Source organism: Alexandromys fortis, unplaced genomic scaffold (genome assembly GCF_014885135.2).
Source record: "Alexandromys fortis isolate MF-2015 unplaced genomic scaffold, M_Fortis_MF-2015_v1.1 scaffold_264, whole genome shotgun sequence".
NCBI lineage: Eukaryota > Metazoa > Chordata > Mammalia > Rodentia > Cricetidae > Alexandromys > Alexandromys fortis.
In genome coordinates this window covers 776,656-804,109 of record NW_026068140.1, presented here as the reverse complement: position 1 = coordinate 804,109, position 27,454 = coordinate 776,656, and the positions used below count along the sequence as shown (strand labels likewise).

General features: G+C 53.4%; 1 protein-coding gene and 1 non-coding gene across 6 annotated transcripts in view; one reads left to right on the top strand and one right to left on the bottom strand.

Moving 5' to 3' along the window:
- The window catches only part of Smug1 (single-strand-selective monofunctional uracil-DNA glycosylase 1), an 11,481-nt gene extending 7,038 nt beyond the window's left edge, over positions 1 to 4,443 (bottom strand). Inside the window, exons 1-2 of one of the 5 annotated variants that reach the window (XM_050126730.1) lie at positions 2,832 to 4,319; positions 671 to 2,695 (exon numbers count right to left, since the gene is read on the bottom strand). In XM_050126730.1, the coding sequence (XP_049982687.1) occupies positions 671 to 806 (136 nt within the window). In that variant the 5' untranslated portion in view covers positions 807 to 2,695; positions 2,832 to 4,319. Of the gene's footprint in view, positions 1 to 670; positions 2,696 to 2,831; positions 4,320 to 4,375 lie in introns of those variants that run through there. The other 4 variants (XM_050126731.1, XM_050126733.1, XM_050126729.1 and 1 more) reach the window with 4 other exon arrangements.
- Positions 4,444 to 25,725: 21,282 nt separating this feature from the next.
- LOC126491227 (U6 spliceosomal RNA) lies at positions 25,726 to 25,828 on the top strand. The gene has a single exon (XR_007589341.1). It is a non-coding gene; the product is annotated as a U6 spliceosomal RNA (small nuclear RNA).
- Positions 25,829 to 27,454: the final 1,626 nt, after the last annotated feature.

The following is a 27,454-nucleotide window of genomic DNA, read 5'->3' as shown; positions in this document are numbered from 1 at the left end:
TGTGTGTGTGTGTGTGTGTGTGTGTGTGTGTGTGTATGAATGCATGCCACATATGTGTGGTGGTCAAGGAAGCCAGAGGCGGCACTGGATCTCCTGGAGCTGGGGTTACAGGAAGCTGTGCGCTTACGTGGGTACTGGGCACTAGACTGGTTCTCTGCAAAAGCAGTATGTGCTCTTAACCAAGGTCAAATCTCTGGCCTTTTCCTTATTATTTATTGAGATAGGGTCACACATAACCCAGATTAGTCTCAAACTTGCGATGTAGCTGATAAAGGTCATAAACTCCTGATCCTCCTGCCTCCACTTCTTTTTTTTTTTGTTTGTTTGCTTGTTTGGGGCTTTAGTCTTATTTTTTAGAGTCAGGGTTTCTCTGTGTAGCCCTGGTTGTCCTGGAACTCACTCTGTAGATCAGGTTGGCCTCAAAATCACAGAGATCCGCCTGCCTCTGCCTCCTGAGTACTGGGATTAAAGACATGCACCACCACTGCCTGGTTCTGGCAAACATATAAAACTATTTTTATGCATGTGTTAGGATACATGAGTTGTAACACATCTATGGAGGACAATTCACAGACGCCTGTTGTCACTGTCCACCATGTGGATCTCAGGGACTGAACTCAGAGGCTTGGTGACAGGCACCTTTACCTCCTGAGCCATTTTGCTGGCTCACCTCCATTTCTTAGGCGCTGGGATTCAGGACACATCTCCTGGCACCCTTTTTCTCCAATGACATCTGTAACAAGCCAGTCTGTCCAGGATGAGCATGTCCTGGAAATGTTGCACTGACGAATGAGATGCAGGTGCATAGTCACAGCCCAGAGACTTGGGAGGGCTAATTAGAGCAGCTTCCAGGTGGTAAGCAATTGCTCTCCACCAGGTACGCCCCATTGATCTTCATAACAACCCCATGAGGTAGGTAATATTGCTCCCATGTTGCAAGCCAGGAGACTGAGGCTTAACAAGATCCAGCAGGTTGCTGAGGGTCACAGTTACCAGGTAATGAAGTTGGGATTTGAACCCACATAATCTGACGCAAAGCCACGCTCTTAACCACCCACACCTGATCAGCCACCCCACTAATTCTACAAGCCCCTAACCCCGGCCCAGCTTCTTTCCCACACTCAAGAATCCTCAGAGGTGAACAGGTTGATTATCAGACTCTGAACAGACTCTTTGAAGCTATGCAGCCACGGCCAGAACCTCCGCTTTTCACATCTGAATGTTAAGGATAATAATACCCACTTCATAAAGTTGTGTTTGAATGGAAGAGGGAAAGAAATGCAGCAGCCTTCTAAACTACAACCCTGTCTCAGTTCTACGCACAACCAGTGCTTGTACCTGGCCATTTCACTCACTTTCAAAATGCTTCTCCCACCCCATCCCAAAACTGCACAGGCCATTTTCAGAAACCCAACCAATTATGACTGAGTTAGCCAGGACATCAGCCAGCAGTCAAGAAGGTGACCCACATCCAGTTCAAACTCATCCTTCAAGATGCAGCTCAAACCACCTCCTTCAGTGTACAGAGACATTCTCAGAGCGCGGCCCCACCCTACAAGCTAGGATTATAAAATGATGAAGGTTTGGTCCCCAGCCAATGGCACTATTGAGACAACTGAGTAAACGAGGAAGCTAATCTAATGGAGGAAGCAGGACCTGGGGGGGGTTGTCTCCGGAGGGTCTGTCCTGTCTCTTTCCCTCCCTTCTGCCCCCCCCCCCGCTTCCTGGCTGACATAAAATGAGCACATTTGCCCTACACCCACCTTTCCCCCAGGATGCCCACCTCAGCACAGACCTGGAGCCATGAGAGAGAGGCCAAACAGCCAGAGAATGGAGCCTCTGCATTGTGAGCCAAAATCTACCTTTTCTCTCTCATGCTGTTCTTCTCAGGTATCTATCACAGTGATGAACTGCCTGGCATACAGCACACAAAGCAATTCAGGGCTGGACGGTGGTGGCGCACGCCTTTAATCCCAGCACTCAGGAAGCAGAGGCAGGCGGATCTCTGTGAGTTCGAGGCCAGCCTGGTCTACAAGAGCTAGTTCCAGGACAGGCTCCAAAACCACAGAGAAACCCTGACTTGAAAAAAAAAAAAAGCAATTCAGATGCCCTGGTGAAGGTTGAGAGTTGTTGGCCACCCCAGCCAGAGTAAGGGAGACCAGAAGCCTGGCTCTATTCAATTCCTTGCCACACCTAAAAGGTCCTGGATCTCAGGTATGCATGGCTCTACCCACTTCCACTCTGTCGATCTTGTTTAAAGCTACCTTCCAACAATGCATTTTTGCTTCTCCCATGTTAGAGTGGAGCCCTGGGGCCAAGCAAGCACTTTACCACTGAGCTGCCCCATCCCGATGGGCTCCTCTTACCACCCCACAAACCCAGTGTGGGAGAAGGAGCCTGGCCCATGAACAGGCTGGGCAGGTACTCGATCCCTAAGCTCCATGAGCCCTCTCTCTTCTTCTTCATTTTTTGTTTGTTTTGTTTTTCAAGACAGGGTTTCTCTGTGTAAACTATCCTGGCTGTTCTGAAACTCGCTCTGTAGATCAGGTTGGCCTCGAATTCACAGAGACCCACCTGCCCCTGCTTCCTGAGTGCTGGATTAAAGGCGTGCGCCACCGCCCGGCTTTAATTTTAGTTATAAGTTTTGGGAAACGGCCTTGGCTGTCTTGAAACTCAAGATGGAGACCAGACTAACCTCACACTGTGACAGTGTCCCTGCCTCCAGCTCCTAAGTGCTGAGAACCTGCGAGAGGCCAGACTAACCTCACACTGTGACAGTGTCCCTGCCTCCAGCTCCTAAGTGCTGAGAACCTGCGAGAGACCAGACTAACCTCACACTGTGACAGTGTCCCTGCCTCCAGCTCCTAAGTGCTGGGAACCTGCGTGTGTCACCATCAACCAGGCCTGAAGTCTGGAACTGAGTTGTGCAGACAGGCATCCAGGACATTCTGGAAAGCTGAAAATGGTGACGTGAACTGTGCTTTCCGGGACCTTGCTTTGCTTTGCACTTCCCTATGTAGAACCAGTATTAGAAAAAGCAGCACTCAGGTGCTGAAGACAGCACGGATGGGCACACACAAAGTGACAAGATCTCATTCTCACTGTTCGGCTTTCAAAGCCCGGTCCTATCACAGCCTAAGTCAGCTAACTTCAATTCTAGCCCTGGCTGTTCTCTCCCTTAACTTTATTTATTTATTATTTATTGGGCAGAGCAGGCATTCACAGCACACGTGTGGTCAGAGACAACTTTGGAGAGCTGGTTTACTTCTACAGTCAAGGGTCTGAGGATTGAACTCAGGTCATCAGGTGTGACAGCAAGCGCCCTACCAGCTGAGCCATCTCAGAAGGTTCTCTTGTACAAGTCATTTAGGCTCCTCATATTCCATCTCCTACCACCAGCTTTTAACCTGCTTGTCTTTTAGATATGTATGAGTTCCTACATGTCAGTCTCTTGCTGGGAGAAGAAATCCAAATTGAATAAAAAGTAAGACAGGCTGTGGGTAAACCATGAACAAAGATGGACAAGCAAGCTGACATACAGTATAACCTGAGCTTTCCTATCCCAGACAAAACACTCCCAGAGCGCTAACTGGAAGCCTAGCAGTCCTACCCAAAGTCACCATCCGTTCATTGGGCTGATGCTGCAAGTCAGTGGAGGGCTCACCTAGCATACACGAAGCCTTGGGGTTCAATCCCCCAGCATAAGCAAGGTTTGAAGCCACATCCCTATAGGTCCAGCACTCGGGAAGTAGAGACAGAAAGATCAGATCGGGAGTATTCCTCCTGTAGCAAGGGTGTGGACAGTTTGAACTACATGTAATTTTTTTCTCAAAAAGTCAAAACCCAGATGCTCAAGACATGTCAGCCATTTCAAATTACATTTAAAAGCAACTGGTGACCCTGAGATATGTGTGGTCGAGGATAAATTTCATACTCATATCCGGTCTATCTGATATTAACTCCAAGAAGTTTAATAGAATCCAAGCCACAGTGAACAGCCGTTAAGAACACTGGTAGCTCTTTCAAAGGTCTTGAGTTCAATTCCCAGCACCCACAAAGTGGCTCACAACAGTCTAACCGAGTCCTATAGGATCCGATGCCCTCTTCTGTGTGTAGATGTACATGCAAACAGAACAACACCCAAATGTATAAGTTATATAAATAAATAAACCTAAAATAAAAACAAGAACCCAAGTCACTAGTTAGTCCCTGCTCCTTATAGGCTCTCCAGGAATCCACGGGATTTAAACCAAAATTAACACGCAGCAGGGCTCATAGGGATTCCCCTTAGACCTCGGCGCCGTAGCTCAACCACCCCTCCCGAGCCCGCGAGCCCCTCCGCCCTGCGCTGAGATCCAGCCCCCTACTTCCTCACCTGCCGCAGCTCCCCAAGCAGCTTCCGCTTCCTTTCTTCGTCTCGGCGCAAAGGACACTGGAAGTCGTAGTCAACAGCATTCAAATTAGAAGAATGGCTAGCAGCGTCCGCTTCCGCCGGAAATGCCCAAATCACCGGAAAACTCGATAAGTGAGTTCCACAGGTCGCTGGGGATTGTAGTTTAATAGTACGATTTAAATCCAAGATGTCTTGGAAGTTAAAGGTCACTTCATTCACAACAATCTGGACTCTCCAGCCATGCCTAATCCCTCACCCACCAGAGACCTTTCCCAGCGCCCCCTGCTGCCCCAAGTTATGACACCTCACCTCCGCAGCCTCCCATGGGTCATTACTGTGTGCATAACAGCCAAGGAGGCATTTCTCTCACATCCCATTACCATTAGTGTCCAAACCCACAACTTCACCATTTTGACCTGGCTCCCTTAACAGCTGCCAGCTTGTATCCTGGATTGGAGTTCTCCATAGAAGTAGCACCAAAAGCATTCTTCGGTCTCTGTGAGGAGACGCATTGTGGAAATTTGCTCGTAGGCATATGGAACCTGCAGTCTGTACACTGGAGAGCCAGGAAAGCCCTCGTAGTTCAGTCTGAGCGTGACCTGATTCTACAGAGAAACTTCTGACAGAAGCCTCAGAGAACCAAGGTCCTCAGCCCTGTTTCCATGATGGTGGAAAGATGGATGCCCAGTTTTCAAAGAGGCAGATGGAAGCTAGTATGGCTGGTGTGGTGGCTCATACCTGTAATCCAACCACTTGAGTGACTGAAACAGAAAGACGTGTTGAAAGCCAGTGAGACCCTGGAGAGAGAACCCTTCTATGTGCTTCTAAAGTGTGCCCACCCAAGGTGACTCCTGCTGACTCAGCCCACCTGGCCAGCCCAGAGACATGGGGCCACCAGGGCATCCCAGTGGGCAGTCCCAGCGAGCTCCTGATCCTACCACTGATCCATCCCCAAGGGTGACCCACTGCACCTGAGCTTCTTCCTACTGCCTCACCCTTGGCCGTTTCCAAATGAGGGAGCATAAGTATCAGAAGTTCAAAGTTATCCTCTGCTAAATATCTGAGGCTAGCCTGAGCTAATTGAAATCTTGCCCAAAAAGAAAGGGAAAGGGAGGCTGGAGAGATGGCTCAGTGGTTAAGAGCATTGCCTGCTCTTCCAAAGGTCCTGAGTTCAATTCCCAGCAACCACATGGTGGCTCACAACCATCTGTAATGAGGTCTGGTGCCCTCTTCTGGCCTGCAGACAGACAAAATATTGTATACATAATAAATAAATAAATAAATATTTTTTAAAAAAAAGGGGGGAAAGGGATTGGTGGAAGTATGGACGGAACCAATTACAGCCCCCACCCTCCTCAGGAAGCCCTCTCCAACACTGTTTGTCTTGTCAGCTCTTCCAGTTGGGTTTTGTCCCTGTTTCAGGGAACTGTGTTGTTTTGAAATAGGGTCTCATCTTTGCTGTCTTGGAATTCACTGTGTAGACCACGCTGGCCTGGTTTGTAGACCTCATCTGCCTGACTCTGTTCTAGGCCACTACCCCCACCCCACGTCCCAGTCCATTTGTTGGTCTTTACAGTCCCTCAGAACCCCAAATTGGCCTCAGGCAAAACAACAATGACAGAAGTGAGTAGCTGGAAAACAGAGATCCTACAAAATGCCCAAAATGTCCCCACCTGCCTGCTGTAATGGCTCTTGCCTTTAATGCCAACGTCACTCTGAGTTCCAGGCCAGCCCAGAGTGTAGCACAGTTAATAAGAACCAGAGATAGATATTGGGGTTCAGAAGGTCAGAAAAACAAAACATTCAGTCACTAGCTCTTACCTCTACCTCAGTCTGAAATGGCGATCCTGCCTCCAGGAATCTCACAGTGAGACTGTGTCTGAGAGCTGTCTCCTCCTGATTTATATTCCTCTCTAGTGCTGGGATTAAAGGCGTGCACCACTACCACCTGGTTTCTATGGCAAACTAGTGCGGCTACTGGGATTAAAGGTGTGTGTCACCACTGCCTGGTCTGTAAGACTGATCGGTGCAGCTGTTTTACTCTCTTTGAATTTCAGGCAAGCTTTATTTATTAAAATACAAATGAAATGTCATTACACCAAAGTACATAGTGAGACCTTTTCTCAAAAACAAAAACAAAAATAAAAATAAAAAAGACAGTCACCACCTAATGTCAACTTCCATAGAACTGAGTAACTCCTCTGTCCCTGTGAGTCCATGGACTCCTGGAAGCTCTGAGTCCCTAGGGAAAGAGAAACAGAGGTGCAGATGAACTGCTAAGGCTGACCCTCTCCGCCTCGCCCAGTCACTCCCTCCCCATCTGCTGAGGCAGGCTGATCTTCAGCTTCCAGCCGGAGTTCCCTCTTTTCCATCTCCCTCTCCAAGAGGCAGCTTCTGCCTCTCCCCACTTCTCCCCTTCTGTCTCTCCCTTCTGTCTCTCTCTCCTCTTCTCCCCATTTCCCTTCCCCTCCATAACCCACTTAATAAATATCCAGCCTCACTCTGCATGGCGTGCCTGTCCATGTCTCTGTCTCTTGCCCGCCACCGCGTGTCTCCCTGCCCTGGACCAGTCACCACTTGAGGACCTGCAGCATTTCTGCTGCCTGTCACCGTGGGGGATCCGCAGCATTTTTTTTATTTTACCATTACACCACACACACACACACACACACACACACACACACACACCCCTTCTCTCTTTCAGAAACTGTGGGCTCAAGTCTCTGCTAAAGACATTAGAAAGAGATCCAGAGGAGAAAGTCGAACATAGCCCTTCCCTAGGTGCCTTGCCCTCCAGAAGCCTTCAAGGGACAGGCTGGCAGTGCTTGATGGCCTTGTGAGGTAGGGATGACCGCAGATCCTGACTGTGGCCAAGGAAGAACCAGCAGGTGCGCGCTGGGCTGTGGAGCAGCCTCTGAGGCCCACCTGGGTTCAGAAGGGTTAACCAGCTGTCTTGTTTCCTTTGGGTTTCAGCAGGCTGCAGGGGCTGTGTTGGGCTACGAGCTCCATCTATCGGCCGCTGGGTGAGCTAGCTTTGCCTCCCTAAGACCTTCAGGCCAAGCAGAAAATCCCCTGTAGAGGGCCTTCGGCAGCACAGAACTAAGATGGCCTATCTGATCAATGCAGGCCTTGTTTTTTTCACCTGGCCACTTCCCTGGGGAACTCTAAAGGACTTTCTGGCGCTTGTGTCCACGCTCTGACACCCTCTCTCCCAGTCAGGTCACATATGAATGAGCATTAATATGAAAGCTAATAGTCCGGATCCAGGGTTAGATCTGTGGTGATGCTCTCCGCTTACTAACAGGACTTCGGCTGGTTTCTTCACCTCTCCGTGCCTTGGTTATCCCAACTGTAAAATGGGACATTCCTTGACATCTATCTCTTTTGTGATAAATTAACTGGCAAGGTGTTGTAAGGCCTGGCCCAGAGGGGCACCATGAAGGTTAGTCATTGTCGCTATGGCAACAGGCAGGCTTTCAGGCAGATGCCGGGCTTGAGCATACAACCTCCTGGCCAGACACAAAGGCATAATCCTAACCAGCTCATCCCTGGAGAGTTTGCCAGAGATCACAGCCTGCACTCTTCTGTTCATGACTGGGAGTCCGGGGCTGCAAAGAACCTCCCTCTGCAAAGGTCTGGAGGAGACTGGATCAGAGTAGGGAAGGACTTGCGGTAACGATGAAGAAAGGAGGGCTGGGTATAACTCGGGGTGAACGGCATATTCGCACAAAGTCCTGGATTTCATGCCAGTGTACACATGGGGAGGAGGAAGAATTAACAGGCACATGAGATGCTTTTTTTTCTGGGTATGATTTCATACACCTATAATGTCAGCATCCAGGAGACTGAGGCAGGAGGATCACATGTATGACACCAACTGGGCTATAGAGCCAGACCCTGTCTTAAAAAAAAAAAAAAAAAGTGTAGTTTGTAGTGGCCCAGCAAGGTAAAGATACCTGCCACCAAAGCTGATGATCTAAAGTCCTAAATTCAGTCCCCAAAATCCACGTGGTGGAAGGAGAGGGTGACTTCCACAGCTGTCTTTTGAGTTCTACCTGCATGATGGCACATGAGCACACGTTCATAAATAAATGTCAAACAAACACCAACCCTCAAGATGTCCTGCTTTAGGGAAGAGAAGGGCAGGCCTATTGTGTACATGGAAGGGGACCTGGGAAGGGGATCTGAGGGTGGAGAGGAGAGAAGAGGGTCAGGGCCCCTGCACCCCAGCAGCCTGTCCTGGCTCAGAAGCCTCAAGGTGGATCAACCTTTGAAGGCATCTGCAGCAGGGCACTCCAGTCTGCAGGGATTTAACCATCTCTAGCTTGCCTAGTGGGGAGGAGACTATGTAGAGGAAGCTGCTCGCAGGCCCCCAGGCCTCATTCCCACCTACTCACCTCCCAGAACCCGGAAGCAGGGAGATGAGTTCATATCCAGCCATCCCCTTGCCTCTGTTCTCCATGCCTGCCTTCCTCCACCCTGCAGGGAAATGGGTATGTACATTTCCCCAAGGGGTGGGGAGGTTGAAATGTGGGCCTTCATCTGACCCTCAAACCCAAGACCACAGAGGTCAACATTTTGTGTTGAAACCCACATAACTGGAGGCAGGTGGCAGCTTGGGTGTTCCCTGCTCCTGGCGCTGGATGCCCGGGAACACAGGACTCCAGCGCATTGCCTGCTTGGGAAGCAATTATCAGAGAGCCTTCAGCTCACCAAGGCTGTCTTCTCACTAATCGGATTTCATCAGAGCCCCGGGCTGAGAGGAGGGGGTGCTGAGTAATTTGACTTGCTGCAGTGGTGGGAGACATCAGGACTAGGGAAGTTGGGTAATCTGTCTGAGTGGTGTTAGAGTTGTCCAGAGCAGTTACCCTGAGGAGACCACACAGACAACAGACAGACAGTGTTTGGGGTGGGAGGACTGACCCCCAGGTCTCGGAGTGAGAAAAATGGATGTTAGATTTCGATTTTGCAGACTGAGAATGTCTCTTGCACTTGAGCTGAGCTGAGCAACTGGGAAGAGGAAGATCAACCAGGACTAAGGCCACAAAGCCCATAGGAAGGTGAGACCCAACCTGCCACCTAGGCTTTATCCTACCAACCCCCGCCCCCCACCTCTGCCCAGCCCCTGTGTCGGCAGCCACAAAGTAAGACTTGAGTCCTCCCGCTATGCTTGAAGACCACACTTGCCACACTTCACCTGCCTTATTCTGCAGCCTCCCTGAGCCGGTTTCCCCTTTCTGCCCAGTAAGCCCAGTCCCATTTGGTGTCCTCCAACCCTACACGTATCCCTCCCACATCTCACCTCTGTATTCCGCAGTGGTAATCACTGCCGATTCTGTCCCACGCCTGATACCACGGAAGTGCTCGAGCCGTACTCATCCTCAGTGCCACGCCACTCTTGTCCCTGGCCTGGAATTTGCCCCCTGTCCCAAATCCCAATTCTCCCCTATTGGAAGGGGTCACTGTCTTTACTTGTATGAGGCCGGTGACACTTGGAACTCACAGTTCAGTGTGTCTGTTGGTGGTTTAGGGCTCATGGCGCTGCCAACCTGTGTGTTTCTGGCACTTGCTTCTCTCAGGGTGCAGCTCGGCATTTTGCCGAGTATATGCTCAGGGAAATCTGCAAGGGCTGGGACAGTGCCCAAAGGGGAGCCCTGGCTAGCAAGTTTCAAGTCCTGGGTTCTACCTGCAGCGTGGTCATTCATGGTGGCACATACCTGCAATCCAGCACTTGAGAGGTAGAGGCAGGACGGGCAGGCATTCAAGGTCCTCCTCAGCTACCTAGTGAGTTGTTATTTAGGAGACACCATGACAAAAAACTAAAGCGCTGGAGGGAGCCCTGTCTACCACCTGCACCCTGTGGCTCCCCAGCCTTCAGGGGAGGAGGTGATGTCAGAATTCTGGGCACATACTCCTTCACCAGTCCGGGAGTACTTCAGGCCCGAATCCCAGGCCACACGAACCTTTCAGCGGCTTCTCCCACCACCCAATTCCTCCTGTCCCCTCAGGTCACATCTCTTGGGCAGGGTAGTGTCGTGAACCATCCCACCCTCACCCCGTTATGACCAGTTTGAAGGCTGAAGGGGAGCCCAGGCACCCCAGGCGCCAGGCAGAACCGGATGCAAACCCGCCCCAGGCCTCGCCCAGGAGGGAGGACGCGGGAGCCGTAGGCCCCGCAGCCCGAGATCGCTTGCATATATTTGCATGCGATTTGCATGCGATCAACTTCACGTTCAAAGCTTGCCCCTCGCCCCACACGGGCGAGCCGCCCCGCACAGCTTCGTGCGTGCGGCAGGGTCCCCGCACCCCCCGCGCTGGCTGGGCCGCGCAGTCGCGCGCCAGGCGGAGGATCCCAGCCCATTGAGGCCGCTGATTGATGGCGCTGCCCTCCGCGTGAACCCGCCTTTAATACCGAGGAAGTTATGAAACCGCCATACATCAGCGCCCGCCGCCCCGCCCGGCCGCCGCCCCGCCCGCCGGCTCCTCTTCAAAACCTCATTTGGGCTCCGGCCGCGGGGCTCGGAAGGAGGGGGTGAGGTCCCACGCGCCCCCCACGGCTGCTTCTCCGGACCCATTTAGAACTGCTGACATTTTATCTGTGTTCCATACATCACTCCGTCCCCAGCAGCCATCTCGCAGCGAGCGGCAGGAGGCCGGCCGGGGTCCTGGGCTGAAGATGTGAGAAAGGCGGTGGAGGTGGGGAGCCGGCGCTGTCCGCGCGCCTCTTCCCCACCTGAGAGCTTGTGCAGGTGGCAGTCTAGCAGGGGGTGTGCCCTGTACAAGTCCCTGCTGCCTTTTTTTAGGGCGGCTGGCTAGGTTTTGTTGCTCACCCTACTGATGGAGAGTATAATGGTGGTCGTTTAACCTTGCTGTGGACCTCCCTTCTGGGACGTCCTACTGAATATCTACCCATTGTGCCTCACGCTGCTGCTTCTTGTTTTGTCCTGGAAGATAAGAGAGCCATGTGGTCTCTCACATACATTCCATCCTTTGTTACAAAGCCCGAGTAGTCCACATTCAGCCTGCCCATACCCTTGAGCTTTACAAACGTGATAGAAGGCAGACAGCTGGGCCACCCTAGAAAAGAGGAAATGGAGCCCCAGATTCAGCAAGAAAGGAGGCCAGGACACAGGGTCCTGACAGCGAGGTTTGGATCAACAGACAGCGGGCAGAGGAAGAAAGGGGGATGGGAGAGAGACTGGCAGACAAAGAGAAACACAAAGCGCTGGACAGGCGAAAGTACTGTGGCTGGGGACAAGCAGACAGCCGAGTTGTGGAGACAGCTGCACAGTCCCGGCGGCGCACGCGAGCGAGCCCTTCCGCCTGCCCGTGTCACTCAAGGCTCTGCAGGAATGCGGCTGGGGTCCCTGGTTTGCAGCGACTCTCGGCGCTGTCATTCTCTTCGCGGGTCCTTCCCCAGCCTTCAAGCTCACCGCCCTCCTGTCTCCCTTATCTGTGACCCTGGCCCAGCCCCTGCGCTTCCTGGCCTGCCCTTCTCGGGCCCTGGGAATCAGACACCACCCGGGACTCCAAGACTCGGCTAGTGTAGGAGAAGGCTCAGGACAGCCTGGCTGCACCCAGGTCCTTCCAGGCTCAGGGCTGTGAAGCGCGGGTGTGGCTCGTCTAGGCCCAGAGGGTGGGTGTGGCCGGCACGTCGTTTGCATCTCATTTGCGTGTCCGAGATCCCTTTTCTCTCCCTCGGACTCTGCGGTCCACCCCTGCCTTGGACTTCAAGCAAGGCCCGAGGAGAGCTGAGGAAGGGCGGGCGGGAGAAAGACGCCCAGTGGAGCCTGGGGGAGTCACTGCTCACCGCAGCCCAAGTCCCTCCTGAGCAGATTAAAGTCATCCAGACACCAGGAGCCCCTGCCAAGCCCAGGAGCCGAGTCTCAGGTCCTCGGCTTCCCCGACACTTACACAGTGCATCCAGCCTCTTCCAGGAAGCTTTCTCTGGCTACGCAAGCCTCAAGCGCTGGCCTGTCCGTGCCGAGAGGCCCCTCTAAAAGTGTCCTTATCTGGCCTGTCACCAGGGGACCGCACAGGGCTTGGACAGCTTACAGACCAACCCATGGCGGTCTGGTCTCTCGAGTAGAACTGCCTACCCCCGCACGCCTCCTATGAACCTGGTAAACTCCAGCGCATCCCTCAAAACCCATTCGACAGTCACCTCCCCTGGGAAGGCTTCCCTGATGTTCCTTCTCCACACCCAGCACCAGGCAGAGTACAACTTTCCTGGAACACACCATTGGGAGACGCGGCTCACAACTCCTTAGCGTTCCTAGTCATCAAGAAGGGGAGCACCCCTGAGAAGGTCAGGGAGGGATAGCAACCAACCCAATCCGAACCAGGTTGGGGTCCCAGGACCACGAGGGACACTTTCTGGTTTCCTAAATGGCCCCTTCTCACAAAGAAGCGTGGAAGGACAGGTCAGGAGTTAAGGCGGGGGAGAAACTAGGGTTGCGCGGGAGCGTGGATGGGGAGGCGCGAAAGAAAGAGGAGCAGAGAACCCAAAGCAACGAGAGAAGAGGCGGAGCCAGGCGGGGGACCGAGCTCTGTGGGCTGGGTCGGTGGAGGGCGGAGTCAGGAAGGAGCGAGCCTTGACCCTGGCTGGCGTAGATCCAGCTGGGCCTGGTCACTCTCAGCCTGATTTTTCGGTTTGGTTTGGGAGTTGGCTAGTGTGGCTCAGCTGTCCTGGAACTTGCAGTGATCCTCCTGGCGCGAACCACCACACAGACCTAGCCAGTTTTTCTGCCTGAGAACTGGATGCATCTCCCTCCTGCTCTATCCCTGGCCTCGGAAAGAAGGGGAGGCGGAGGGTTGTCAACTGCCCGCTGGAACAGTTGGGTGGTGCACAGGCGGTTGTGTGGCGTTGTAGTCCTCCGGCTCAGGCAGGCCTGCTCACTCCAGCCCAGAGTAGGAGGCTGCTGGCCTCTCTCTGGCCGCCTGGGCCTCCAGGGCACACCAGTGACTGCGGAAGCTGTTTCTGTCTTTTGACCCTGGCAGAGGGCTCAGGTGTGTCCGTGGTTGTTCCAGACCCCATGAAGCAACACTGCCCCTCTGCTTCCAAAGAGAGACTGTAGGTGGGGACCTGTGGGTCACAATACTCTCCCTGACCCGGCTGAGTCACAGCCCCTTGCCTGCGTTCAGTCTCCTTCAGTTGGTCAAACCCTGCAGCTCGCAGCCCTGTTAGGAAGTCCTTCCTGGTACCTAATTTACATCTTTCCTGACACTCTATTTTCAGGGTTCAGCAATGACAAAACAGAGCCAGATGAAGAGAAGAAGAAAAGGAGGACCTGGCTGAGGGCGAGGGGGGAGCATCAGGAGGGTGGTGAGGAGGAAGCAGCAGCATCCACCTCCTCCTGTCTTCCTCAGTTGACAACTGGAAGGGTAGACAACTGGAAGGACTTACTGACTGAGACATGGAAGGAATTTTGGGATAGGAAAGTGAAGTCGAAGTCTGTATGGGTCTGGCAGCGTCAGGGCTGGTACGGCCCCCTCGGTGGCAGCTGTAGGGGCAAGAGCCGGAGTAACCAGAGGTGCAAAGAAGCGCTGCGTGCTGGCTGGCCCTCACAACTCCAGCCAAGAGGAGGAAAAAGCCTGGCGCCGGAGCCCCCTTGTGGCCACTCAGGACAGGACGGGTGGCGCCGCCTTGCACCCAGACTGGCTGGCTGTGAGGCCTGGACAGCTGCTAACCGGAGGCTGCTGCGGTGTGAGCCCCTGGCTGGTCAGCCCCAACCCCGAGTGGGGGACACAGCCTAACGCCTTCGGTTCTCATAGCTACCAGACCTTGGCTCACCTCCCCTTGGGCTTCAATTTCCTCTTCCATCTAAATAGATCAAATTGATTTTGGATGATTTCTTGCATAGTAGGGCGGGCACACCTGTGATCCCAGCCCTGAGGGGAGAGACCGAGGGAGAGGGGATCTGCTGGCTCCAATCCTCCTGTTTTTGTCAAGTGCTGAGATTACCGGGTGAAACTACCACGTCTGGCCTACTGTGTTAAGACTTCAGCACGAAAGTCTAGTGTGGAGGTGCACTCTTTTAGTCCAAGCACTTGGAAGACAGAGCAGGAGGACCTCTGTGAACTCGAGGTCAGTCTGGTGTACAGAGTGATTTCCAGGGCAACCAGGGCTGTTTGGCATGTAATGAGGGTAAAGACTCAGGTACTAGCCACAGGGGTGCAATGGGCTTTACCCTTCTAAACCTCTCTCTGCGAGACCTTGTGTGTGTGTGTGTGTGTGTGTGTGTGTGTGTGTGTGTGTGTCCCAGGAACCCTCAGAGGGAATCACAAACAGACACTGAAGACTCAAACCCTCCTGCTATGCCTTCAAGACAGTGTGGTCTGTGAGTGTCTGCTCAGCACTGTGTGGGTGTGCTGGTGGTCAGTCAGGCTGCCCGGAGGTCACAAGAGCTGCCGCACTGGTGAGATCCTCTCAGGCATGCCCAGCCTCCCACACCTCCCAGGCATCCTGAGGTGATGGCTGAGGCACACATTCTAGAACAGCAACAAAGGGCAAGCGCAGGGGGCCTGCAGCACTGGTGGGTCCCTGAAGAGACCGAGAACCTTGTACACTCAAGACGGAGGTGAAGGACCCTCACAGTGTAGAAAGTGGATGGCAAGAAGGGACTGGGGGGGAGGATTTAACCCAGACCACTTCCCTCTTCAGGACTCCTCTCCTGGGCTGTTTGGAAGTCCTTCCAGATATCTAACCTAGAGGGTTTCACTATGGGATTATTTTTGCTTTTTAGCTGTTTTAAACCATAGAAACAGTTTTGGAACTCTGAAGAGGAAAGAGAGATTAACACGAGGAGAGGGCAGGAGAAAGGATGGCACCAGAAAGCTGTGACCGTCAGGGGGACATCTGTGGCTGTCTTCTTCTTTGAGAGATGAATCCAGATGCAGGCTGCTTTGGAGGAGAGACTTGAGACAGACCACAGGGAAGACTTCCCAGAAGGGTTCATGATGACATTCTCCGAAAATACATTAGCTAATTAAAAACCAAAACGACAGTGAGAAAGAGACAGCAGATAAGAAAGGGACAGTTGTGTCCATCAGAAAAGGAGGAATGGACACCCACAGCAGCGAAGGCCATAGACAAGACATGGCTGGACCTCAGAAGGAAACTGCTAGGGATGGTCCCTGTGCCCTGAGGGGATGCAGCCTAAGAGCGCCAACACTGGCCTCCCCACTTGGACAGACCACGCATCCACATTGTCTTTCTCACGTGGACTCACCACAGCACCCGCACTGGCCTCCCCCCTCGTAGACTGACCGCAGCATCAGTACTGAAGGTGTGGAGCACTAAGACCCCGATTCTGGGGTTTAGAGGGGTAGCACAGGGAGGTAGAGACCTCTGACCCTTAGTGTTCCACACCTGATTATGTCACCCCAGATCCACTCGTGTGGACTTGTGCTGACACACGAAGGGAAACACGGCCAGGTCCCCACCAAGCTACAAGCTAGTCTCCACCCACCAAGAAGGGGACATGCACTGTCCTGCCTCCCAGTGTCCCACTCCAGAGACCCTGATCTTGCTCCTAGTTCTGATCATGGGGCCCCTGTCCCTTTAGTCTCCTGAACCAGAGGCTTGGCCTTCTGAGCCCAGCCAGTATCTGCAGTGCAGGAAGGACTCCCAGACCCTGGAGTAGAATAGCATCAGGATCTGGGAAAAACGGGAGATCTGTTGGTTTTCAGGGCCCCAGCTCTCCCTCTGTTGGACTGGCTAGTTCTGTACTGTAGCTTCCCAGCTGCATGAGAGGCCAGGGCATGACAGATCCTGAAGCTGCACTGGGGGCAGGGCAAGGAGAACACTGGGGGTGAGTGGGGGCAGTCAATAGGGCCAGGCTGCTGGATCCCCTTCCCAGCCTGGGTGCCCCTCCCTCCCTGAGCGGTGCCTCCTCAGTCTGGCAGCTCTGCAGCCCTGCAGGAAGCTGGTGCAGGCTTCATCCTGTCAGGATCAGCAAGAGAGCCTGAGCAGCGGCGGTGTTGCAGAGAAGACTGACCAGTGCTGTTCAAAGTCACACCTACCAGCTGGTCCAGGCAGGCTGGGAACAAGTGGCCTAGAGCCCACTGGGAAGCAGAGGGACAAGAAGAGATGCCCAGGCTGAGAGAGGACAGACAATAAGCGGCAGAAAAGGTGAAAGAAGCAGAGTAAGAAACCAAGACCCAAGAAGATGGAAGGACAACATGCTTCCAATTACCTCTTTGTCCAACCTCGCCTAAGAGCCTGCCTTCCCAGAACACCATGGCCCTCCCAAGAGCAATGCAGAGAACTGGGCTGAGTCCAGTGTGGCGTGTGTGTGTGCGCGTGCATGCGTGTGTCTGTCTGACTGACTGACTGACTGACTGACTGACTGACTGACTGACTGTGGGTTGTCTTAATGTGATTCTGTGAGCCACCTATGGGGCCAGAAAAGTATCAGCTCAAACTGGAGTCCACTCCAGGGTGCCTGCTGGAATTTTAGATGGGTGTGAGCAGCCTGTGGGTGCTGAGAGTTGAACCTGAGTCCTCTAGAAGAGCAGTTCTAGGAGTCCAGGTTTTGTTTCTGAATCTACTTCACGGTGGCCTGTAACTTTGGTCAAGACAGACTGTGGAGTAGCTTGGATCCAGACAACCAGGTTGGGAGGTTTGGACTCCCTGCCCCGACTCTATCCCCTCTGCTGGTTGAAGCTTCCATTTGCCCCTCTTCAAAATCCCCCCCCCAGGCTTTAGCTATGGATTCCAGGCAATGAGGAGTGAGAAGAGCTTGGCACCATCTGACGGGTATCCAGTTGTCACGCAGCTGGTGCCGTTGGGTCAGACACACTATGGTTGGAAGTTGGCGCTCAGTCAGGACAGTCTGGTTACTGGCTGACTGTTTGATTTCAGACTAGACCTTTGACCCTCTGAACCTTGATGTCTCGTGTATAGTGGGTGAAGGGTCAAAACGCCTCCCTTGTGGGGCTGTTGAGAGACAGAGCCATTAGATGATCTGATGTGTGTGGGAATAAACTCTGTGCAAATGTCAGCGGTAAGGATGGAGGGAATAATAGTGGCTGTTAGGCTGAGGATTGGTGTATATACATGTAGCATGTATGGTTCCTAAGTTCTAGCCTAAGCATAGTGGAAAACGTAAGTAAGACCAACACATAGGGTGTGAAGGCAGGTGACCTGGAAGCAGAAGGACCAGCAGTGTCAAAGGTCATCTTCAGCTACATGGTGAATTTGAACCTGATTGGATTATGAGCTTCCGATTTAAAAAAAAAAAAAGTTTATATTCTTTTTTGGTTTTTTCAAGACAGGGTCTCATTATATACCTCTGGCTGTCCTGGAACTTACCATGCAGACCAGGCTGCCCTCTAACTCACAGAGATCTGCCTGTCTCTGCCTCCCAAGTGCTGGGATTAAAGGTGTGTGCCACCACCCTCAATGAGGTTTGTATTTTTATCACCAGATGTCCTACCTGGCTCCAAACACCTGGAGTCTAAGGGGAAAACTGCTTTGTCTTCACATGGTTCATCTGGGCCATAAGGCAGAGGCAGAGAGTTTGTTCGAGCTGGTAGGACAGCTGGAGCACCCTCAGCACCCTGGAGTGGGCTCCCAGTTTGAGCTGCACAGGGAAGGTGGGTAGGTCTTCTTACTGATGCACCAACCACACGAGAGACCTCAGTGGACATGGACGAGTTGCTGGAAGCCTGGGTGAGCAGCTTGACCTCTCCCAGTCTCAGCTACTTCATCTCAAGACGAAGGGACTGGACCATCAGACTACCGAGTACCCTCTGACCATAATAGGATGATAACTTGGTGGTAGGGTGTGTTCTAAGACACACACGACCTCTGTGCATGTCGCCTAGGTCACATTGAATAAAAGCTCTTTCCTACCTCACTCGTACACACACAGGTTCGGAGGTAAGGGCATTGACCTGACCTTGCTGTTCGCATGCCCCGTCTCCCCTTTGCTCTCCTCAATCCTGCTATGCAGTGCCAGGTCGGCTGGCACACCACTTCTGGATGCCACAGGCCGGGTGTCTGCTGCCCCCTGCTGACCACGTGCGGCATGGCAGCCTCTCCTGCGGAGCTAGGCTAGGGGTCTGGCCTGCTCAGGCAGGTAGGTTGAGCAGCTTCACCTGGTCCTGAGGCTCACCCTGTCAAACAGCTTCCTTCCTGGATCCTAGGAAGGTCTGTGAAAAGAACGAGAAGGACACTCCTCCGCTGACCCTGATCTCTTTACAGAAAAGAAATCCGGAACACAGTGCTATTGTGAGCAAGGCCCTGTAGTGGGATGTGTTCACAGTGGGAAGGGGAGTAAGGCGGAGAAGCCCAAAGTTGCACAGCCAGCAGACTCAGATGAGGAAGGACCTTTACTTCTGGGAAAGAGCAGGGAGGGTCTGGAAGACAGACATTTGACCAACATCTCCAGACTACTGTCTGGACGGCTGCAGAACCGCGGGCTGTGGGAGGGAAGGGGGGCGGATTCCCCTTTGACCCCAGGGCCCCAAAGGTGTTATCAGCCAGACCCCGGGAAAATCCTTCCAGGATTCCTGTGCATTCCAGCCTGGGCCCAGGCTAGTTTTACAGCCACCAGCAGCCGCTGTTTATGGCTGCCCCATTCTCCTGTCCTGTCTCCAGGCCCCAAAGGCATCTGGCCAGGCTAGGAGGCTTGCAGTGGGAGGGGGGCTTCCCGCCTTTGCGGTGGGAGGGGGGCTCCCCGCCCAGTTGTCCTTTGAACCCTGCTGGGCACCGGAAGGAAGAGGCTGGGATGTGGGGCCTGCAGGCAGCGCACTGAGCTGGAGGAGCAGGACCCCCCCTTGCAGAGCCACCTAGCACCACCTGAGTGCCCCAGCTAGCTGTGTGACCTTGGGTTGCGTGGTTTAACCTTCCCCAGCTTTAGTTCATTCTTCCAAGAAGAATGGAAATCATAGCTTCTCACAGTTCTTTTGAGAATGTGACAGGTCGGGTACAAACTTCCTGCCTCAAATTATAGCTGATATGATTAGCTTTATAGAGTCTGTAAATAAGGCAAAGAACCAGAGATTCCTCTGTGATCAGCAGCCCTACAATTCCTGAGGTGGACCTCTAGCTCCGCTATGCACCCTTCCGCGGCACTTGCGTGCGTGTTGCCCTCTGCTGGCAGTGCAGAGAACTGCACTCTCTGCCAGGGACAGTCTGGGAGCCCGTGACTGGAAGGGGCTCCTCTCCGTGTTACCCAAGATGCACTGGAATCTGCAAAAGAGTCACAGAAGTGCAGACTAGCAAGGTTTGGGTGTAGGAATCAGGCTCTATGGGAAATCTTGGACAGGTGGAGCGGCACCCTTGAGGAAGGGCTGCAAGGGCACCAAGCAGTTTGTCAGCTCAGCAGTGGGAGCAAGAGAAAGAACTCCATGGCCTTTTCCTGAGGTGTCCCCTGACTGAGGAAGAACCGGGAAGGTGGACAAGCATAGCTATAGGAAGGTCTGTGATACCACTGGAGACCTGAAGATCTGGGGACAGGGCCATCAGAGATGTGGAGCAAACCCTACCCTCCTGTACACCCCAACCCCTCACCAGTCCCCACCACCAAGCGCACACACACACAGTAGGTTAGGGACGGTCAGAGGAGAAGCTCTTCCTGCCGGCAAAGGCAGGACTCTAGCAGCGCTAACATCTCAGAGTCTGGAGCTTCTGCTCAGTGTCTGCTGAAGACAGCAATTCCCAGACAGAGTGAATGCCAGAGCAGGCAACCCGGCCTTAACACTGGTCACTCTCTGCCGTCTGGCCTCCGCTGCAAGCCAGTAGGCTGTGGCCCAGACTCTGAGCCTTGCAGCTCCCTTTCTCCCTGCTTCCCACACAGGCCTGCATGTGTCAGCTCAGAGGACGCCCTGGGTGATTCCGGAAGACAGGGTGCCATGCAAGCTCAAGGGACTTTGGGCAGTAGACCTTTTTTGAAAGCCAAGGTCAGTAATGTCACAGTCTATGGCGCTGTGCCCCCACCTCCGCCCTCCCTAATGTCCACCCTGCCCTCTCCACTCCTTTCCCACCAACTGCCCAACCATTCCCTCCCACGCTACCACTCCAGCCACCGAGAATTCCAAACAAGAGGCTGAGATCCAGGCCCTGTTTATGTCACGGCAAGCTCTGTCCTGCCAGAAGCTGCCCACCTCTGACCCTCAGCCCTACCCCCAGAGCACTGATGGAAGAAACATTGAGCAGGGATGAGCAAACAGGCTCTCCCTGTCTGAGACTAGAGGAAAACTCTTTCTCCATTTTTATCTTGTGCCCCAAACAGGTGGACCTGGCATGGGAAACCTCTTTTCCAGTAGACTTGGGAGCAAGCAGGATGGAGGTGTCCCTCTGCTTCCCAGGGTGCCTGTGTCCCTGCCCCCTCCTAGCCCACCCACCTCCCTGAGTTGTAGTCTGGCCTGTCAGAACAGCCTCCCTCACTCCTAAGTAAACACAGCCCAAGGGACAGAGCCTGAGCCCCCAAGTGCAGCTGCCCTGGGCAGGTTGTAAACCAATCTATAAATACAAAGCAGGGACCTAAAGGGGGGGGGGCTCCAGCAGAGGCACCTGGTCCAGGGAAAGAAGGCACCATTGGGCCTGAGGTGAGGGATGGAGATGAGAAAGGGGTGACCATGCAGGGCACCGCCTCACCAGCTCTACTGTCTCACATCCTCCAGCCCCATGGGCAGTGACAGAGTCCCAGGAAATTCAAGGGACTGAGAGTCAAGAGTTGGGTCCATTGCTGATGTTGGGACAGAGGTCCTGGGAGCAGAAGGGAATCCCAGGCGTTGGTTGACAAGGGGCAAGTTCCCAACTCCAAGGTGAAGAGCCAGTCTGCCTTCAGTACCTCAGTCCTGCTGCCCTAGCCTTCTGTGCTCACTGTGCCCTCCATCCTCCCTCATGTGTGGCTCGATCTCCATGCTTCCTCCGCATGGGGTTTTTAAAGCTATTCATTACTATTTTCTGTGTCTGCGTGTTTCACCTGCATGCATGTATTTCATTACTACTTTCTGTGTCTGCGTGTTTTACCTGTATACATGCCTGTGGACTGCATCACACCTGCTGCTCTGGAAGCCAGAAGAGGGCACTTGATTCCCTGGAACTGGAGTTACAGAAATGAACTTACAGACCGTTGAGAGCTGCTATGTGATGGGAATTGAACTTGGATCCTCTAGAAAACAGCAAGTGTTCTTATCTACCAAGCTATTGCTCCATCCCATCAAAACATTATTTTATGGGCAAAACTCGGAACCATTTCATATGTCCGTGATCAGTCAGGACTGCAGCTGTGGAGACGGCCGGCTCATGTTGACACCTCCAGCCCTATCTCCATACCGTTTTTCACTTCCTGTCACCTGTGGATGTGGTCCTCTCCCATGTGATTTCAGACAGCGAAGGGAGAGAGCAAAGGGATCCAGGCAGACCCACATCCATGCCTGGGTGTGAGGGTCTCTCCCAGGACTGAGGAAAGCAGAGCCTGGCAGACCTCACAGCCATGACCTGCTTCTCTACTGACCCATCCCCCAACTAATCGCTATTCATGGGACACAGCTGGGTGATTAATGGCCTGATTAATAATTACTCAGGCTAATAAAATAATTAATTAATTTGGCAAGCCATTATTTATCTGGCTGTCCTCAACCTGAAACTCAGAAACTAGGAGTTTGAGAATCTCCCCTCCAGGCTCTTTCAAAAAACGTAATCTTTAACAGGGTGGGTGGGTGGGAGGGGGTGTCCCGCCCCACCACAAGGCTCTTGGCTGGTGGAAGAGGAAAGGGCTTTAGGACTCTGAGAACACAGGAGAGAGTGAACCTCCAGCAACCTCCAGCAGAGGGAGGAGTTGACTAGCCGGTGAGCTCTGCATCTGAGCACCCAGGTTCGGGGAATTCTTGCATGCATTCTCTCTAGCACGTGATTGATGACACCATTTTCAACAAATGATCTTTATCTCTCTTCTTGTCTCCCAAATTTATGATTTTGCCCGCAAGCCTCAGCATAGATGAGTGAGGACTAGGTGGGACCCAAAAACTAGCAGGAACCGCCCCATCTGCAGCTAAGCTCTGCCTCCTGGACTCTGCAGGAAGCAAGGCCCCCTTTCCCCTGCCCATCTGCAGCTAGGCTCTGCAGCACCGTTAGACTTGGGTTCCCAGTAAAACCAGAGAAATAAAGTCAGGCGGTGGTGGTGCACACCTTTACTCTCAGCAGAGGCTCCAAAGCTACAGAGAAACCCTGTCTGGAAAAACAAAACAAACAAACAAAACAAAACCCAAAAGAAATAGGACAGCCAGGGCCTGGAGAAATGGTTAAGAGGTTAAAAGCACTGGCTGCTCTTCCAGAGGTCCTGAGTTCAAGTCCGAACAACTACATGCTGGGTCACAACCATCTGTTATGAGATCTGGTGTCCTCTCCTAGCCTGCAGACAGAACATTGTATGCATAATAAATAAAAATCTTTTTAAAAGATTTAAAAAATATTGGACAGCCAATATTTTGGGAGGGAAAGATGGAGGCAGAGCCTACTTCAGTTACTTGTCCCTTTGTATTATAGGCAGGTGAGCTCATACTCTAGGCCTAGGGACCATACATGAGCCATGTGGTCCCCTCGGGTGCTTCAGTGAGAGAGCTTAGGTGGGCTCTTAGTAGTGCTAAGAGTGGATAAGAACTTTATCTTGTTATAGATGGAAGCAAGAAAATCAGAATAATAAATAGCTCATGCCTAGGACAAAAGCCTCCCAAAGAGAGACGCTGGAGAAATGGCTTAACAGTTAAGAGCACTGACTGCTCTTCCAGAGGATTTGAGTTCGATTCCCAGCACCCACATGGTGGTTCACAACGCTCTGTGAGATCTGGTGCCCTCTTCTGGCCTGCAGGTGTATATGCAGCGCACTCGTACATAAAATAGAAATAAATAACTTTTTTTAGAGAGACGCTTCTAAAATTCGTGCAGCCTAGGATAACGGTGCACAACTGCCATCCAGCACCAGGAAGATGGAGGCAGGGGATCAGTTCAAGGCCAGACTGGACTACAAATTAGAGGCCACGCTGGACTCCACAGGAAGGAAAAACTTAGTGGGCTTTTGAAGTGGGCTTTAAGGAATAAGCAGGAAAGTTGTTGAGGACACGTAAGAAAGTATGTGTGAGAGGCGGCCAGATGGACTCAGGCAAGACCGAGGTGGCCACAGGGGTGTCCTTTCCTGTGCGCAGTGTGGAGGTGGGAGAGGGGCCCACACTGGTTTGTGTATTCGGAAGGCATCTCTGGCAAACGGGAAAAAGAGCTGGTACATTGGGGCCAGGCTAGGAGACGCTGGGAATTGGCTGGATTCCATAGCCCCCACAGTGGACAGGAAGATGCTTTGGCGTCGGGCTGCTGGGGATCCCCCACTCTCCTGGTCTCCAGAGACTGAAGAACTGGGCGGGAGCTCTGCTCTTAAATCTCCCCACACCCTTGAGTGATGGAGAGGAGCCAGGCCTGGTGCCCCTGCGGCCAGCAGAGGGCGCGCGGGAGACTCGCCGCCCAGAGCCGGGCGTCCCACTCGCGGGCGTCCCCAGCGCCCCTACCGTGTGCTTCCGAAGTACGGCCACCCAGGGCGACTCCTGCGGGCCGCCAGCCCGGGGCGGGGGCGGAGCGCGGGGCCACCTGGGCGTCCCAGTGGGCGGCCACCGTGCGAGCACCTGGTCTGACTGCTCCCGCGGGGGAAGGGCGACCCACTCCACTTGGGCGTCCTCCCACCTTTCCCCCCTCCACCAGTTTCCAGTAGGAGGGGCTTTCAGGTTAAAGTCCTCGGGAATCTCATCTTCAAGCCCTCCACCCTGAGCATTCAGGGTTGACTCTATTGGGGAAGTTCTTCCTGGTGTCTTACCACCGCAATCAAATCTTACAAGCTATAGCCTCACTGGAGAAAGCGGGTGCCTCGATTTTCTTCCCACGCTCCCTTTCCCATGTTCACAGCTCCGTTCCCCTCCTGGAAAAGCCCTCCTCCTCCCCATATTGCATTCCGTTTGCCTTTTGTCATCCGGGCCACCCAACTCTGCTCTGATCGCCCCCTTCCGCCTCCTCAGCTGCGCCAGCACCCGAGCACCACGAAGCTGGGCCGGCGGATGGCCTCAGTTTCCCCGTGGCTTCCTCCCGCGCCCTCGGCTCGGGGAACGCGCAGATCCCAAGACGCCGAGTAGGGGAGCTGAAGGTCGTGGGAGGCTGGGAGCGGCGGCGGGGGCGGGGAGGGAGGGCTCTGGGTGCTGCGGGCGCGGGGCACGCGAGTCCCCATTCTTGGCGCAAGGAAGACCCCGTGTGGCAGCCGCGGGAGGCGCAGGCGATGGAGAGCCTCCAAGCGCCAGACAGTCCTCGGCTGTTCACTGTGCCCAGGAAGACTTCGGCCTCTTTACACACACCCAAAACACAACAACCTGGATCTCACCAAACCACCAGGAAAAATAAAGTACGAACAGCAAGAGTGATTGTGGTTAGACTTCCGGAAGGACTTCATCAAGGGAGGCGGGAGACAGGCCTCAAGAAGGGTGGGGGAGGACAGACCTTCAGACCCGGGCGTCGCCTGGTCCTGGAAAGAGGAAGTTCTGGGGCTGCGATGAGCGCGGGATTGTTGTAGCCTGGCCTACCGTACCCCGCGTGCTCAGGAACACGAAGCTAGCAGGCGGGCGGCCCTTTGCCCTCACCTTTGTAAGGAGCCCCGTCACGGGGACCCAGCACACCCCAGCCTAACTTCTCCACAACGGCGACGACACCTTTGACAGCCCTGTCGCCGAGTCGTTTGCATACATTTGCACACCCAGCTGCGCGCAGCTGCCCTCGGCTGTGGGCCACAATTCGTGGCAGGCGGGTGGCTCCGCGGGGTGGGCTCCATCCGTGCCCGGCCGCCGCCGCCGGCTCGCGCCACCTTCTGGGCATCCGTCCACCTCACCCAGACGAGCTTAGACTTCCAGGACAGCAGCTGCACCGCTGAGACTTCCAGGACAGCCTGAGCTCCCGCCCGGCCCGACCTTCCTGAAGGACTGGTGCGGTCTCCTAGACGGTTATCCTACCAAGATGGGGCATGTGCGATCGGGGGACCCAAAACTCCCGGGACTGGAGAATTTCGAACAGAGATTGTGCTGTCTGCTCTGCCCGAGGACATCCTACGCCCCCTGCCAGTAGCCGGGTGCAGCTTCATCTCTGGCGCCCGCTGATGTCAGAGGACCGCAGACTCCCTGCACTCCTGGGATCGCTCTCAGGCTGCGGCCCACCTGGACTGCCCTCTTGACTCCTGGACAGACAGAGTTGGAGGCATAGGCCTGTAATCCCAGCTGCTTAGGGACTGAAACAAAAGGAGCACAGATTCAAAGCAAGCCCGGGCAACGTAGAAAGACACTATTAAAAACAATTTGTGTTCGCTCCAGCAGCATATATACTAAAATTGGAATGATACAGAGATTAGCATAGGCCCTGCACGAGGATGAAATGAAAATTGTGAACCATTCTATATTTTTTGAACAAGTTCTAGGACAGCCAGGCATACACCGAGAAACCCTGTCTCGAAAAAATCAAATATATTTTTTAAAACTATCTCAGGCCAGGCTGTGGGGAGGCAGAGGCAGTTGCGTCTCTGTGAGTTCGAGGCCAGCTTGGTCTACAGAGTGAGTTCCAGGACAACCAGGGCTGTTAAATGAAGGGGGGGGGACCACCTCCCTCAGACTTTAGCTGGCAGTTGTAATACTAGCACTCTGGAGGCTTGAGGCAGGAGGATTACCTTGAGTTCCAGTTCAGTCTGGGCTACATGGTGAATTCCAGACTAGTCAGAGCGACATAGCCGAATCCTGTCAGAAACAACAACAGCAACGCAGCTTCTTTTTAAAGGCTGGGGATGTAGTTCAGTGCAGGGCACTTGCCTACCATATGAAAAGCCCTGGATTCATTCCACATCCTCCCTGAGGACTCCCTCTCTGACTCTGCAGAGATATTTGGTCACTTGCACTCTCCAGGTTGTGAGCTCTACAGGGACCATGTCTGTTCACACACTAGATCAGGGGGCCAACTCCCGGACGGCTGCACCCCGAAGCAAAGCCTCCTCCTCTGAAGCTGACCCTGAACTACAAAACTGGAGTTACCCTGGTAGAACCCACTCGGCCAGAGAATGAAACGCTTTCTGAGTGTACGAAAGGGCGGGTTCCCCGGGCTTCAGGTGGGAGAAGGGGCCGTCGCTTGCTCCCTTGCCCGTGGGGAGGGGGACATGTCCCTGGCAACCCTGGCACTGGGTTTGAGCTCTGCCAGCATTCATCCTGATTGGGATTCCACTGAGGAGGGTCCAGGCAGTGCCTGTTTCAGCTCTGAGCCGACCTGCATGCGATTTCCACCGTGGCTGCCAGGGGGCAGTACGAACCCCCAAATCACCTCGGGCTGCCTGCCCTCACCTCACTATTCTCAGGAATGAGCCCCTTGCCCTGGCCCTGCTGCTCCCCATAGTGGTCACAGGCCCTAAATCGGTCGAGGACTAGGATGACTCAGGGAAAAGGAGCCCTGCCTGCCCAGTAATGAGCCTGGCACAGCTACATGTGACCTAGGCGGGTCACTTTCCTCTGAGCTGTAGGTTCAAGTGCCTGCATCACCTGAGAAGATCGCAAAGGTGACCATTCCAGGGAGACAGGAGTAATAAATGAGAAGCATTTGAAGTGATGTTAATTTGATTAGATCATTTCATACTGTATATTACTTTGATCCTTATAAATGTATACAAGTATAATGTGCAAATAACATTTTTAAAATGATTAACGTGTGTGTATTGGCACACCATGCCTCGTGGAGAGGCCAACTTTGTGGAGTTGTTCTCTCCGTCCACCTCTGTGTGGGCTCCAGGGTTCAAACTCAAGTTGTCTTCTCACCAGCTGAGTGACATTTTCTTACGGGATTCACAAAGCTAAAAAACTTTTTAAAACACCTTAGTCTCAGCACTCGGGATGCAGAGGCAGGATAATATGAACTCAGAACTAACCTGTTTTATATACTGAGTTCCAGGGCAGCCAGAGCTACATAGCGAGACCCTGTTTAGAAACACCCTCCCCCTCCTCACAAACAAACCAAAAAAAAAAAAAAAAAAAAGTAACGTGTAAAAATTTTAT